The sequence below is a fragment of the Ixodes scapularis genome, unplaced genomic scaffold (genome assembly GCF_016920785.2).
Source record: "Ixodes scapularis isolate PalLabHiFi unplaced genomic scaffold, ASM1692078v2 PGA_scaffold0__279_contigs__length_252992795, whole genome shotgun sequence".
In the NCBI taxonomy this organism is placed as follows: domain Eukaryota; kingdom Metazoa; phylum Arthropoda; class Arachnida; order Ixodida; family Ixodidae; genus Ixodes; species Ixodes scapularis.
Genome location: NW_024609835.1, coordinates 159070232 through 159085273, shown reverse-complemented (window position 1 = coordinate 159085273; position 15042 = coordinate 159070232). Strand labels below are relative to the sequence as shown.

The 15042-nt window shown below is 47.5% G+C and overlaps 1 protein-coding gene across 1 annotated transcript; it reads left to right on the top strand.

Moving 5' to 3' along the window:
• The first annotated feature begins 860 nt into the window (after positions 1-860).
• On the top strand, positions 861-7010 carry LOC121837642 (hydroxyproline O-galactosyltransferase GALT3-like). Its single transcript, XM_042293337.1, has 3 exons — positions 861-924; positions 1980-2293; positions 5846-7010. Exons 1-3 carry the CDS (start codon positions 861-863, stop codon positions 6407-6409), a joined length of 942 nt encoding a protein of 313 aa, XP_042149271.1. The 3' UTR covers positions 6410-7010.
• The last annotated feature ends 8032 nt before the right edge of the window (positions 7011-15042 follow it).

The following is a 15042-nucleotide window of genomic DNA, read 5'->3' as shown; positions in this document are numbered from 1 at the left end:
GAGATGGCCCAGCGGAGACCACGTGACATCCAACGCAATCGTGACGTAGGTCGTCTCGGGACGAGGAAAGCTACGGAGAGGCTGACGTCGACATGATGGCCTAGTTGTTCCAGCCACCGAAGCGGCTGCTTTTGTACGAATTTTGAGTTACGGGTTAATCTTCTATAATCTTGTAGGGGGACAAGATTATAGAAGCCCCACGAGGTGAGGCGCTGGATACGTATCAGGCCATAACCAACTATTACAGGGAGCTTAGAATGAGCCTGCCTCCTCCGCACGTTTCGCTCAGCCGAGAACAGGCTACCACGTGGCGGCGGCTGCAAACGCGGTCGCAGCCAAACCCGTGGACATACGCCAATATCTTTCCCGATCTAGTAAAGCCGTACTGTCAACTATGCGGCGAGCCTGCCACCTTAGACCACATAATCTGGGACTGCGCGAAGGATCCGCCTCTGGCAGATCTAGTTTCATCTCCCTCACTTGAGCAATGGGAAGCTGTGCTGGCCAGCCCGGACCTGGACGTCCAGTCCCGGGCCTTGGCAAGAGCGCAAGAGGTCGCCGACAGACTTCAACTGCCGACCATGTGGAGCAGCTGAAGGATCCGAAGAAGGTCACCATCTTACTGACAAATAAAGTTTTTTTTCTCTCTCTCTCTCTGACGAGCATGTCAAAAAATAAACTTTCCGCGAACGATTTATTTGTTTAATATCATGACGTGAAACACATCTTGAGTTAGGAGTGAAACCGGAATTAACGTCAACATGAAGACGTTAAATCTAAAATAGAAGTTAGTTTCGGTTTCGTTCATTGAAGCCAGCACACCAGACAGGGTCAGCAACTGCTGCACCATTGAGATAGACATGTTGTTTTGTCCTGTTCACGTCCTTTTCGCCGTTCATGTTGTTCTTCTTTATCCCCACTATCGTGAGTACCCGCCTTTCAATCAAACACCTCTTAGATAAGAAAGAAAGCCTCAAGGCGCGATCATAGTTATCACTCGCAGCGGTCGCACGACCGATAGCGACATTCGACGAGAGGTTACCGACTTTCACTCTGCGGTCGATCGGCGGGTCGCTTTTCGGAAGCTCTCGGGACCGCCGCGAATACCATCCCTCCCGCCACAGCTCATGTTAGCGTTCCGCTCTTTTTCACTTTTATTCTTGCACAGTTACACGCGAGTCGTCTTCGCCATAACAGAAAGACTCTTGATATTGGCACGGGTACTTCCGGACCGTACGATGAAAGCACAATCGCTACCGTATACACTCACTCGAGCTTCCGCGGTATACCGTACGGTATGTCAAGCCAAAAGGCCACGGATTTGCTGCCGGGCCGAGTTTTTTTTTTTTTTTTTCGGGCGCTTGGTCAAGTATGGGTGCGGCGTGTTATAAAGAATGGGGCTATTTACGTAATAGTGTTGGTCATAGCCGCCGCAGAGACCTCCTTGGCTCTGTAGCCATGTCCGCTACCGCGAGCCGTGGCGTTGGATGGACGTGTTGGTTGCATCTCCTTCAGAACGGAAGTGCCGGAGGTAAACAAACATGGAGGCGCACCATATAAGTTAACTCCGAGGCGCCGCTGATTGGTTCAGTCGCCGGGCGGCTCGGGAACCAATCCGTAAAATCGGTCTGGAAGCGACTACCCTGAACCGGTCGCTTTTGCCCCTGCGACTGTCGTTTTAGCGACAAAAAGCTATCCCGCGACAGTTGCGACTTCCAAGTATCGCCTTTATGACTGAATTTTTCTGTGTCACTAAAAAGGGCCATCGCAGGGCGAGTACGAGAGTTACGTCAGCATTCGGCTCTAACTTTTGTTTAGTCGGTGTTGCGTTTGGCTGGAAGTCGTATTGACTTCCAGCCAAACGCAACACTCGTGACCAATCTGTGCGGTAGCCTAGCTCTTGTTGGTGAGGCAGGAAACTTCAGCACTTAGGCTTTGCTATCTAGCAGGTCAGGAACCTTGAGACCTCCCTCCGACAGACCGGAGTCCTCCGGCCGACGTGGTGCTGTGCCGCCAGTGCGAGCCCCCGGTTGACCCGGACCTCGTGCTGCGCGGTCCTCCCACCCAGGATGTGGCCGAGGCTTTGCTCTTCCCGGACTTGCTGCGGGACTCGCTGGCCCAGTCCAGGCGGCCCAGGCTCCTGGTGGCGGTCAGCTCGTGGCCGGCGCGCTTCGCCCAGCGCCAGGCCATCCGCTTCAGCTGGGGACGCGGCAGCAACGACGGCAACGGAAGCTTCAGGATCGTCTTCTTCCTAGGCTGCGTGTCCGTCGGGAAAGTCATGCGGAACGTAAAGGTGCGTACCAGGGTTCGGGGACTACGGTTGTCGACAATGATATATGTCAAGCGAGCGTGAGCTGACCGACGTGCAATGCAAAACACCATTACCTCTCGTGAAAGAAGGTCCTCGTTGACATTTAGTAATAAAACATCTTTACAAATTCTGTGATGGAAGCCTTCATTGAGTAAACTCATGCGGGCAATGTCGTGCATTCTGTTTTCCTACCGGAACAGCAGCGAACAAACTATGGCGATAATGCCAATGCTCAGAGACAGCGACGTGCTGGCGCAGGAAGCGGTTGTTGGCATTATTATTTACGTAGAATACGTTATGAGGAAGGCTATGTAGAAAAAGTGCGGCACAAAGAAGCGACACAAAAATGCGACGTGAAAAAAGTGACATGGAAGTGATGTCATCGTTTTCATTTGACTATACGTCACGTCACGTGATCACAAAAACTGGTGTGCTCTGTGACGTGTCACGTTACACGTCACGTGGACCGCATGAAGTGATGCAGCATGAATGGTATACAAGTCTGATGGTAAGCGTGATCGTACCAACGTCAAAGACTTCATAGGTACGCAGAAATCTTGCTAGGGACGATCGAAACGGGCTGCGAGTTTTATTCTTGTTCTCGTGCGGCGCGTGTAAGGGTCCGGACGGCAAAGATAGAACAGCACGCGCGCATCCAAGGTAAGTCAATGATTCCCTTCCTCAAAACCCCATGAACAACAAGAACACATACCATAACCATGCACTGAACCGCCGGAAGACCCCGTCCATCTTGCCATAAAAAGGAAATTGATCATGTCTTGTAACGCAACCAGAAAATTAGAAGGGCGGCCGTAGAGACAGTTTCATTTTAACTGATTAGATAGAAATAAGGGTTGTATATTCGTGAAACTTTTTCTGACACCAGTTACTATATAGACAATGTCTTCTAAACCACTCGCACGGCTCCTTCCGCCCCAAACATTCTCTTCTCCGCCTAAAATAATGATATTATCCGCGCTCTCTAGTTGACTGAATTACCGTCAATGTCTCATAGACGTGAAAGCCGCCATGCTGAATTTTCAACGTCACCCTATAGCACAGGTCACGGACTGCGCACGAGTGTTCCGACAGCGCTCGATTAAAGACCCGTTCACACACTTGCGTTTGACTCCGTCTGACGGAGACAAGACCGGGTTTTAAGCCTTTTTGTGACGGCTTACGACCGGCTACATTGCTGCCCATCAGGTCGTAAGCCCTCCTAGGGTGCTTAAAACCCGGTCTGTCTCAGTCGGTCGGAGTCAAACACAAGTGTGTGAATGGGCCTTTAGTCGAACGCTGACGGAACACTCTTGCCCAATCCGCGCCCCGTATCCGCCTCCTTGGGTGACGTAAAAAATTCAGCGCTAAGATCTTCTTATCTACTTTTGTTTCAACTAAAGTCCAGACGCAGCCGACGCTACGATGTAATGGGAGTCCTCGTGCCTATCTCAAATACTGTACTCAAGATACTGTATCTTAAATACTTTTTGGAGTATCTTGGTATCTCGCAAATACCTTTGATGGAGAGTATTTAATAGTCTATTTCAATTACAATTCCGAGTATCTTGTACTCACTATCTTAAATACATTTTTGACATTCCGCCATTTTCCGAGTTTTTCGGTATGAAGTGGCGTGGGCGTGGCACGGGCAAACGTGAACATTCTTTCGAGCAACCAAATCCTGTTGCTAGCTTCGATTAGCAACGGCGACTTTAACTGAGCTCGTGAAAATGTCGCTTTTTTGCTGACTGTGACTAATATTTCAGCCCAAATTTCGTACAATGAAGGTTCTCCCCTCGCCTTCCCAAAGGCGCCTTTTGTTTCTATAAAGTTTCCCCCCAAAAGTCCTCAAACCAAAGGTGTGGTTTACGGAAGTAAAGATGCCACCCTGAGGCGCAAGCAGACCGGGAAACGACCTACTTGAAGAAGGTGCGACCACTGCCGTGGCTATTTTGTGGGTTCTCTTTGTTATCCATTCACTCATATCCGTGTCCCAAGTTCGTTTATAGTGAACTCCCCATATAGGGAATATGGATTGTAGTTAAACGATGCGTCTAAGGTGCGCGCAGGATATGATATTCAGCGATGTCACTATTGGCGAAGCGCTCTGACCCATTTGTCAGAACCACACCTCGGTGTTCACCCAACACAAGGCCTGTGCACAGGCCCACAGGCCTTGTGGGCATGTTCGTGTCATCTTTTTTAATAAAGCGAGGGTGAAAGTGTAACGAAAAAATACCAACACTTTGTGAAGGATCGTTAAGTGCCGGATCTGCCCCGAAAGTATCGTCAGAGGACGCGAACTTGACCCACTTGGGCTTTTGTGCCGGGCTGGGCAGGGTGCATGCTGCATTGTTCATGCAGGCCAGAGTAATAACGAAGGAGCCCCTCCTTTCCCCCACCAGAGAACACGAACTCCAGCCGAACGCTGATGCCCGGTTCGATTAAGTCAGTCGAGCGCTGAGCCATTGTATTTGTTGTCCCCGTCCATCTAGTTAACCGCTTGGGGCGCCACGGTCTGATCTCCTCCCCAACAGCAAAAGCGACCTCTTTCTTGTTGTCCCAGAAATGTTTTGTAACATCTATCAGTGATATTGCCACGTGCGTTGCCCAGCGAGCGCGTGGCCGAATGATTACCGCGCTTGGCTCTCGCGCGGAGGATCCCGGTTCGATACCAGAAAGCGGACTTCCCTTTTATTTATTTCTTCAACTTGACGTTCTGGTAAGTTCGAGAATTTTATCCTCTGATCGAGTTACGAATGTTCTACGCGCCGAACTTTCTGCGCCGAATGTTCCAGAAACACACGCGGGGACAAAAGGTGCTCCTTGTGGCGGTCCGGAGTCAGTCTCGCCCAGCGGTCGATCCTGCTGTTTCGCCGACATCGACGCCTGCGACGCTAGCCTTTCTCTCTTTTGTTTTGGAAACAAGTTCGCCCCACTAAACGTTTAGTTTCTTCAGTTATTCGCCACCTCATCATTTATCATTCGAGACAATATTTTGCTCTTTATAGTCGGATGCATGAAATAGCCCTACGATACTTTTTTTTTCCCGTAGTGTGTTGTTACGTGCTAATAAACCATTCTGGTAATCCAGATTTGCGTAGCTGCAGAATTGTCGTTGTCAATGAAGTCGATACAAATTACGCAATGCGGAAGTATCTTCAAAAGTAACTGAAATACATTTCTAAGTATTTGTACTCTACTCAAGATACTTTGCAGTAAAAGTAACTTGAGTAGTATTTTCAATACTTTATGACGCGGGTATTTGGTAACTTAGCTTAAATACTTTTATCGAGTATTTTGTCCAACACTGAATGGGACCAATCGAGCAGCGTCAAAAGCGCGTCACTAGGCCTTCCCTGTTTGTGATTGGTTCACCGAAGGGAGCATGTACAGAAACACGACGGACACCGTGATGGTGCGCATTTAACGCTGTCGAATTGGTCCGATAAGCCTTGACTGCGTCCGGACTTAAGGTGAAACGAAGTGTATTTGGTGTTGATTCGGTCCCTGGTCCCCCTCTTCTTGCTGCAGCTAGAATCACGCAATTACGGCGACATGGTGGTGGAAAAGACGTGGGGCACCTATGACAACCGGGCTTCCATCAGCGTCCTCCTCCTGGAGTGGGTCCTCTCTCACGCTTATGACTCGCAGCTCGTGCTCAAAGTGCACGACGACACGTACGTCAACGTCGGGGCCGTCCTGGACAAGCTCGACTGGTTCTCCGAGTCCACAGGAGCCCTGTTCGGACGCGTCACACTCGAGAGGGGCCCGGACGGGAGCCGGGGACTTTCGCATCTCGAAGACTGCGCCTACTTCATCAAGACGGCGACCTTCGTGAGAATGCAGCGGGAAGTGGAAGAGGTCCCGACCGACGACCGGGAAGAAGTGTTTATCACGGGCAAGCTGGCTCGAAGGGCCAACCTAACCCTGGTGCATCTGGATGACCTGGGGCCCTGCAGAGCCTTCGGCGAGGTCCAGCTCAATGGCGGGACGGTGTGGTTGACACGGCATCCGGTGCTGGCCGACGATATGCAGCGCTATTTCGAGAGGGACTTTCTTCGTGATACGAGATCTAGCCGGCCGAATGCACGCTAAGCTATCTGAACGCGTGCTTTTCGTAGTTATTTACATTTTTTGACTGCCAAAATGGGGCGATGGCGGTGCCCCCTTTCTTGTGTGCCGATGCAAGTGCGCTATATATGAAATGTTGGAGGATATAAATGTGCGTAATATCAATGGAACATTCCGCTTGTGGCGAAACAAGAAATACATATTCTAAACTGGGCATTTCAGCGACACAAAGTTTCGCTTTTGTCGTGCTCATTATGCGAAACGGAAATCTCTAATTTATGTCTCTCTGTGTCATCAAGAATTCATATCCGCGGAAGGAGGTAAGCAGTTGATGAGACTCGGCTAGGTTTTCACTCAGCCAGCCTGGTATGGAATGGTGCAGTCAGCACGACAACTCACAAATTTGTCTTTTCAGCACAACTTCTATATTAGCAGTACCTTTTTATGGGCCGCCACCATGACTTTGGAGAAGATCAATTCCAGCGCGCAACGCCCAGCGATGGGCAGAGAAAACCATGCATGTAAATTGCTTGGGAGTGCCAGGCGTCGAATACGAATGCGAAGACTTCTGTTCTTTGCGCACCTCGTGTGTTTGTTTACCCACCAAATGCTCTCACGTGCTTTTCTTTTCCCCCGCCCTCAACCACCACGCTTGGCTGCCTCGCCATCGCGCGCTCGCAGGTGCGTTGTTCATTGGATTCGCGCACCACTCCTTGCTAGGGTGCCTTCATGTGCGCTTGGCTTAGGGTGGAGACATCTGGCCATTTTGTCTCACACTTTTATTTTTATTTTTTGTTCAGAAGCGCGTGAAAGAACGTGTCCCTGCACGCGCTCGTGGCGCTGACTGTGCTACGGCGACATTTTGTTTTCGTCGATTTCTTTGTATTTTACCCGTGAGCGCGTGCTGTCAGCATCGGGTACTACAAAGGGTGGCATCACCCTAAACAGAAGGACATTGAGGCACCCTACTCCTTGCCTTCCGATGCGCCACAAGGCTAAACTCCATGGGACGAATATGCTGCGAAAAATCGACGAATTTCGCTCGGCTACTTTTTCTCTGCGTGTGGAATCAGCACAGTGACTGCTACGTTGCGCGCAAAGCGAACGTGCCGCTGGGCGACGTTCGTCACATATTCGTCGCATATTTCGCTGCATGGAGCTCAGCCTAAAGGCGCATTTTGGGGCGCCTGTTCTTTGGAGAAGAGCCAGCTAGAGAGATCGGCTGGTCTTAAAATCACCGAATCATGGGAAAGTAGCGCCGTTGACTTGGCTACCTGCTGCCCGGGCGCAAACATGCTACCATATTCGCAGCCAAAACATATCAAGGAGATAAGCTGAGAAATAAAATCTTATTTAGATATTTACACATTCAGCGGCGCTAGGCTAGAGCTACTAAGACTCCACTTAGCTAAGCACATCTGTGGGGCGCATATGCATGATCTCGTTTTAGATATATACCCGGAGTTCACGTTTACTAAATACGCAAATAGATTGCCCGAACGCTGCATTCGGAGATGACTGACTCTGAGAAAGAAAGGCACAAGGGGACACGAAGGGGCCCTGCTATTGTTCTCGTGGTTGTCGATTTCTTTTTTCCTTTTTTCTTTTTACCGCGCTCAGAGATATTTAAAACATAGGAAGAACTCTTCTGTTTGCATTTTTAGGCCCCTTACTCTCTCCTGTCTTGTTGTTACACTGTCTTCGTGAAGGGGGGGGGGGGGGAGGGGGGGCTATACCCCTTCCTGCCCGGTGTTCCCGAAAATGCCAAACTGGCAAAAGAAACTGACATTCTTGCCGAAGCGGGGTCAAACATAAAATAAAAAAAAAAACACTTTGTGTCTTCTAGTGGCTTCTTAAATTCTTTTTGTTATCTTGTTGACGTTTTGAGCTTCCATCTTTTTTCCTGGCTTGTTTTCTGTTTCGTGTTTGGTGACTTCCGCTTCAAGTTTGCAAGCCCTCGAGTTTGCGCGGGGGGATGCTGATTTTTATTTCAGTAAAAAAAAGTCTCGCGAAAATCTTTTTGAAACATTGAAACATTTCTCCAGAAACTGATAAATGTTATTAAGATAAATTAGCTAATAGTTTCAATCAAATGTATTTGCGAGATATCAATTGACTACCAAAAACATTTTGAATACACGTATCTTGAGTATTTGATATAAGCACGAGTCTGGCGTTAACACACTCGGTAACCAGACCGTTGTTTCTGCACTATCTTTTTAGAGCGCAGCTCTTAGGCGTCCGTTTCCGGCTTGAGCGCCGTCACCGTCGGCGTAACCGCGCGTACCATTTTGCGACGTTTCCCATAATGACGTCACACGTGACGTCAGGTGTGACGTCATGAGGGTTATCCTTGTGAGGGTTACGAGGGTTAGCCTCATGAGGTTTACGAGGGTTACCCTTATGAGATTTAAGAGGTTTACCCTCACAAGGGTCACAAAGGTTACCCTAACTAGGGTAACGAGGGTTACTCTCACGAGGTCACGAGGGTAACGTCACGACGTTACCCTCGTGACGTCAAAAGTGACGTCACGCGTGACGTTATAGAAAACACGTGACTATGACGTCACGTGACGTCACACGCATCTAACTTTGCTAATATTCCCGCTAAATTTAGGGGGAAATTTTTTCGCTAAATTTACCCTCGTGACGTCACACGTGACGTGTCGAGGGTAAAGTTTTTCCGCTAAGTTTAGCGGGAAAGGAACAGGGCATACCCTCCCCTCCTCCTCTTCCTCAAGAGCTGCGCTCTAATTCGGAGTTACAGAAAATTGTAAACGTCTTTCATTTTTTAGAGCTCAGCTCCATTTCCAGGTTGAGTGGCGTCGCCGTCACCGTCAGCGTAACCACGCTACGTCACGAGGATCACGAGTGACGTTATTCTCTGGACTTCAAGGGCATATCCTCCCCTCCCCTCTTCCTCCTCAAGAGCTGCGTTCTAATTCGGCATTACAGAGAATAGACCGATCTCACCAGCTAGTTTGAGTATGCCACCGCTGCCGATATGCATCGTGGGAGCTGTAGTCTTTCTGCACGCGCGACAACCCAGCTGGAGGTTTGCGCGAGCAGACTACGAGGCAGCATGAGCTGTCGCGTGAACTGGCGTCTGCCTCCTACGAACTACAGTTATGGCGGCGTCACGCATGCGTGGAACGCTTGGTGGGATCGGTCTATTGTAAACGTTCTTCATTCTTTTTGAGCGCGGCTCTTAGGCGCCCGTTTTCGTCTTGAGCGGCGTCGCTGTCCGCGTAGCCGCGCGATGCATTATGGGAAATGTCCCATAATGCACCGCGTCGAAACGTCACGCGACGTTTTGGTGGAAGTCACGAATGTGACGTTTCAGCACAATGATGTCTCGGCACGGTGATGTTTCGGCACGGTGACGTTTCGGCACGGTGACGTTTCGGCACGGTGACGTTTCGGCACGGTGACGTTTCGGCACGGTGGCGTTCCAGCACAGTGACGTTTCGGGGAAGTCACGTGACGTTTCGGACGACGCGCGTTTCGCGCCTGAAAGAAGGAGGAGGGGCATGCCTTCCCCGCAGTACTCTCCCCTCCTCCTCCTCGAGAGCTGCGCTCTAGATTGGAGTTACAGGAAGTTGTAATCGTCTTTCATTTTTTTGTTTCATTTCTTTACCGTTTTTTTCCTTGACGTCCGCCATGGCTGGCAGTTTGTTCCCGTAAAGACTTTCCTTGTTTCTCAACCAATTTTTAGGAATTTTAAGGTACTTGCTAAACCCCTGGTCTCCAGGCAGTTTAGCTACGCCGTCGCTGCCGCGATGGGTCAAGAAATGTTTTATAAGGAATAAAACACGGATGTATGGATGGATGGATGAGGCTGAACCCTTTGAATCGAGCGGCGCTTGCTCCACCTAGTCAGTGTTTTTTTTTCTCTTCTTCTTTTTGTTTGAAACATTCATTTAACAAAGTTATACATCTAGATATGTATTTTTAAAGGGGCTCTGCAACGATATTGTATAGAAACTTTTCTCACTTTACACAAACTTGCTGGCACTATAGACGCTTTAAACACGCGTCAAATTACAGCCGCCATTGCCGACCTTCTCCTGTCTTACCGAGATACCAAGCCACTGAAGAGGGCTTTGGCGAGCCTCCACAAAGGCAAATGCTGTGGAGGAGGACACAGTTGAATCTGAAATGGCACTAACCTGCCCTGCTGTGGTAGAACTGGAGGGAAGTGATAAAAATAAGAGGAAACAAAAACTGAAGGTCGGTTATGGCGGCACCCATGCACACCTGCTGTAAAGCATCTATAGTGGGACACAAGAATGCTCGAAAGCAACGCCACTGTCCAAGGAGCGTCCTCGGCGCGGTGGAATTCCAAGGATAAGAGCGTACCTTTTCTTCAGTCTCTCCTTTGCAAAACTTGATGTTGCAGCTGTGAGGACAATGCCAACAATGCGATTCCCAGAAGTGCGTCATCAAGCTTTACGATCGCCGCTGTGACGACATCTAATGCTGCTCATACAGTGGACACGAAGACTGCGCAGGCATTGAAGTTTGGCTCGTGAAAATCAATGCCTTCACAAGCATTCGGGTAATGGCAGGTGCCCAGTCGCTGGGATGACGGGAACAGCCGAACCTTAACAAGACGCGAAGCTAAGCCCCCGCCCTGCTCTCTGCGAACCCCAACGCGTGGTTATATTAAAAAACATTGGCGGCATACAATCGGCTTTACATCACGTGGCCGCCTTTTCTGGCTGCGAGTTGAGGGGTAAACGGTGTTAATTTTTCTCTGGTGTCTTCTGCAACTGCCGTTGCGTATAAAAAAAAGCGAGTTTTTAATAGGTCATAGATCTCAACAAAAAATTACAAGCTGTGTTTCTAAAAAAAACAAAGACCTTTACAATGCTTTGTAATGCCCAATTAGAGAGCAGCTCTTGAGGAGGAGGAGGGTAGGGTACGGAAGGAAATATTCCCCTCCTTCCCCTCCGTAGCCTTTTCTCCTCCTCTCTTGTTCCCCTCCCATCTAGCGGAAAATTTTCGCTAAATTTCCCACTCTAGCAGAAATTTCCCCGCTAAATTTACAGGGAAATATTCCCGCTAAATATAGCGGAAAATTTGGCGAATATTCTCGTGCCTAATTTAGCGGGAAAACTTAACCCATTTAGCGGAAACATTTTTGCCGCTAAATTGAGCGGGTTAAGTTTTCCCGTTAAATTTACCGGAGAAACAGGGAGGTTCCATAATGGAACGCGCGCGGTTACGCCGACGCCGCTCAACCCGAAAACGGGCGCCTAAAAACTGCGCTCTAAAAGTGAAAAAAAAAATGTTGCATCGCGTTTTTGAAAGCTACGACGGAGGCGCCTCTATGCAACCGGGTGCACAGACTTTCTGTCCAGCGGGTCGCCCGGAAGGGAATGATAAAATATTAATCCTTTCCTTGCCCTATGCCGCCAGTTAGATAATATCTTCTTGGTTATCTCCATCTTCCCCATGTCAAGTTTCCTTCACTCTCCCTAAGTCCCAGTGCGTTTGTTAAATTAGTCGCCTCATTAGCTACTGAAGGGTAAAGCCCCTTAGAGTAAATTACCAAGTGCTCAGCCGTCTTCTCCTCATATCCACAAGCTCCACACACTGTATCTACTTTCTGATATCTAGCTCTATATATCTTAGCCCGCAACACTCCTGTCCTTGCCTCGAACAACATGTAGCTCCCCCTAGAATTGCCGAGGATGGGGTTCTTAGTAATCTCCTTTTTCAAAGGTTTGGAAATTTCCAAGGCCGATTTAGTCTTTATGCCTGCTTACCATATTTCCCCCTGAGTTTCCTTAACCCTTTTCTTAACCATTGTTTTCTCATCCGCCTATGTGTAACTAGCTAAGATCTGTTCGTCCCCATCGTTCTGCCTCTATTTCTCTTAGCCTCGCCTCAAATTCTATCTGTTCTCGAATGAGGACCATCCCATATCGCCCTGTACATCATGGTTCGGTGTTTTACTTGTGCTTCAAGAGGCAGTTTACCTACTCCACGTTGTCTTATTTCAAGCCTTTTCTGGACGTCCAGTTTTATGCATAAAACTGCATTTGCAAGAGTTAAGTTCGGAACCATAACTCCGTTCCAGATCTCCCTCACCACTTCATGCCTGTTATTTTGAACAATATGATTGGACTGATGTCTTACAATGCTCTGACGTGGATTCGATGGTGGATAGTTTCACAGCGGTAGTCAATGATGCCATGAACTTGTTTGTTCCCCAGCGCACCAACCGCCCAGAGAAGTACCCTAAGTGGTTTTCCAAAGATTTGCGATATTACTTGAGATTAAAATTACGTTACCACAGATTATATAAAAAAACGAGGCTCGGCTTATGGTATGAAAAATTTAGCATCTGTCGTGAATTAACAAAAAAGCTTCTTGCTAACGACCAATATCACTACCGCAGGCAGATGGAGCGTAACCTGAAGAAGCGACCAGAAGAATTCTGGCGCTATGTGAAAAAGCATACCACGAAGAACTTTAACGATATAACGCTGAGCAACGGGTCAGTTATTGAAACGTCCCCCAAATCTGTTTGTGAGTTGCTTTCGCATCATTTCAGTTCATGCTTTTCCAATGTCAACACCCTTTTACCCATGACATGTAATACTACTTTTGATGACTATTTACCTTTTACTAGATGTACTGTTCACGAAGTGCTTTTAGCTATTGGAAAGCTGAATTCTAAACTGTCCACAGGCTCAGATGGTATTCCCAACTTCGTTCTAAAAGGATGTGCCGAATGTTTTGCTCCTGTTCTTGAAAAAGTGTTTAACTTGTCTATACAGAGTGGTGTCTTTCCAGAAAAATGGAAATATTCAATAGTAGTCCCGATTTTCAAGTCAGGTAATTCTTGTGATGTTAGTAACTATCGTCCTGTTTTCCTTCTCAATGCATTTTCAAAGGTTTTTGAGAAGCTGGTGTACAATCGTTTGTATAATTATTTTAAAAGAAAGTTTGTTCTTGTACAGCACGGTTTCGTCAAAGGCAGATCCGTCGAGACAAATCTGTGCACATTTTGAAATTTTGCCTTTCCAATAATTCAGTCTCGGGGCCAAGTTGACGCAATATATCTGGATATGTCCAAAGCCTTCGATAAGGTCAATCATGAGCTGTTATTGCTGAAACTTAGGGACTATGGCCTGAGTTCTGAGTACAATACCTGGTTTAGGAGTTATCTTCATAAAAGGCAGAACTGTGTAAGGGTATCTGGCTTCTTGTCTCGTCCATTCATTTCTATATCAGGAGTGCCTCAAGGCTCAAACCTTGGACCTTTGTTGTTTCTTATTTTTATAAATGATTTGGTGTCGTCCGTAAAACACTCTCAAATACTTATGTTCGCAGATGACGTGAAGTTGTTTCGGGAGGTTACCTCAGTCACTGACTGTACTTTGCTGCAGGACGATCTTCGTTCAGTGGTAGAATGGTGCAGTTCTAACAATCTTTTCTTAAATCCGTTCAAAACAAAAGTCATGTCGCTGTCAAGAAAGCGTCACAATTTATCCTATGTATATGTTCTGGAAAATGAAACGATCTGTCGGACCACGCAGATGCGAGACCTAGGTGTTCTTGTGGACGACCATCTTTTTTTCCTTTCTCATGTAAACTCCATTATCAGCCAGTCATTGCGCATGCTAGGAATAATGTCTCGCTTAGCTAGACAATTTATCACTCATCACTGTCTCTTGAAATTATATAGTACCCATGTGCGCTCGAAACTAGAATTTGCATCTGTAGTCTGGAACTGCATATCTATAACAGCAAATGAAAGTATAGAACATGTACAAAAGCGATTTGTGCGCATCATTTACGACCGATATTTTGGAAGAAAGTGTTTTTATGAATATAATTCGATTTTAGCAAAATTAACATTGGGCACCTTAGGTAAAAGAAGGTCTATTCGGGATGTTCAGTTTTTACATAGGCTAATTCATAATGCAATAGACAGCCCTAGTCTCCTCACCTGTGTTAACTTTCGCATACCACTTAGAACGAACTCTAGAAATCCTAGAGTCTTTTACCCAGACCTCATTCGTAACGCATCACCGGTTTCGCGTATCCAACATGTTTTAAACACGCAGTTTACTGATGTCGATATTTTTAGTACAAACCTGTCTTTTGGAGAACGATCATTTTGATGCATGTGTTTTTAATTGGCATATATACACGTTTGTGTGCTTGCATGTTTTTTTTTTTTTTTTTGTTTTTTGACAACTCTTTATTTTGTCTACTCTGTATTTTGGGTGTATTTCAATTGTGTGTGCTTAACCCAGTAGGCTTTCGAGCTGTTGGTTAGCACAAGAGAAAAATAAACATTGATTGATTGATTGATTGATTGATAGTTCCACTGTGCTCTATTCTCAGAGCGCAGCTCTTAGGCGCCCGTTTCCGTGTTGAGCGGCGTCGCCGTCGCCATCGGCGTAACCGCGCGCGTTGCATTTCTCCGCTAAAGCTAGCAAGAAAATTTTCTCGATCAATTTAGCGGGAAGATTCCCGTAACGTGACCTCAACACCAATTTAGTTTTCCCACTAAATTTATTGGGGAAAATGACGTCACGACTTCGTGTCACGTCACCCATGATCAAATTCAGCGGCAGCAGGAGAGGAGGAAATAAGGAGGAGGAGGAGAGAAGAGGAGGAGGAGGATGAGAGGGTAC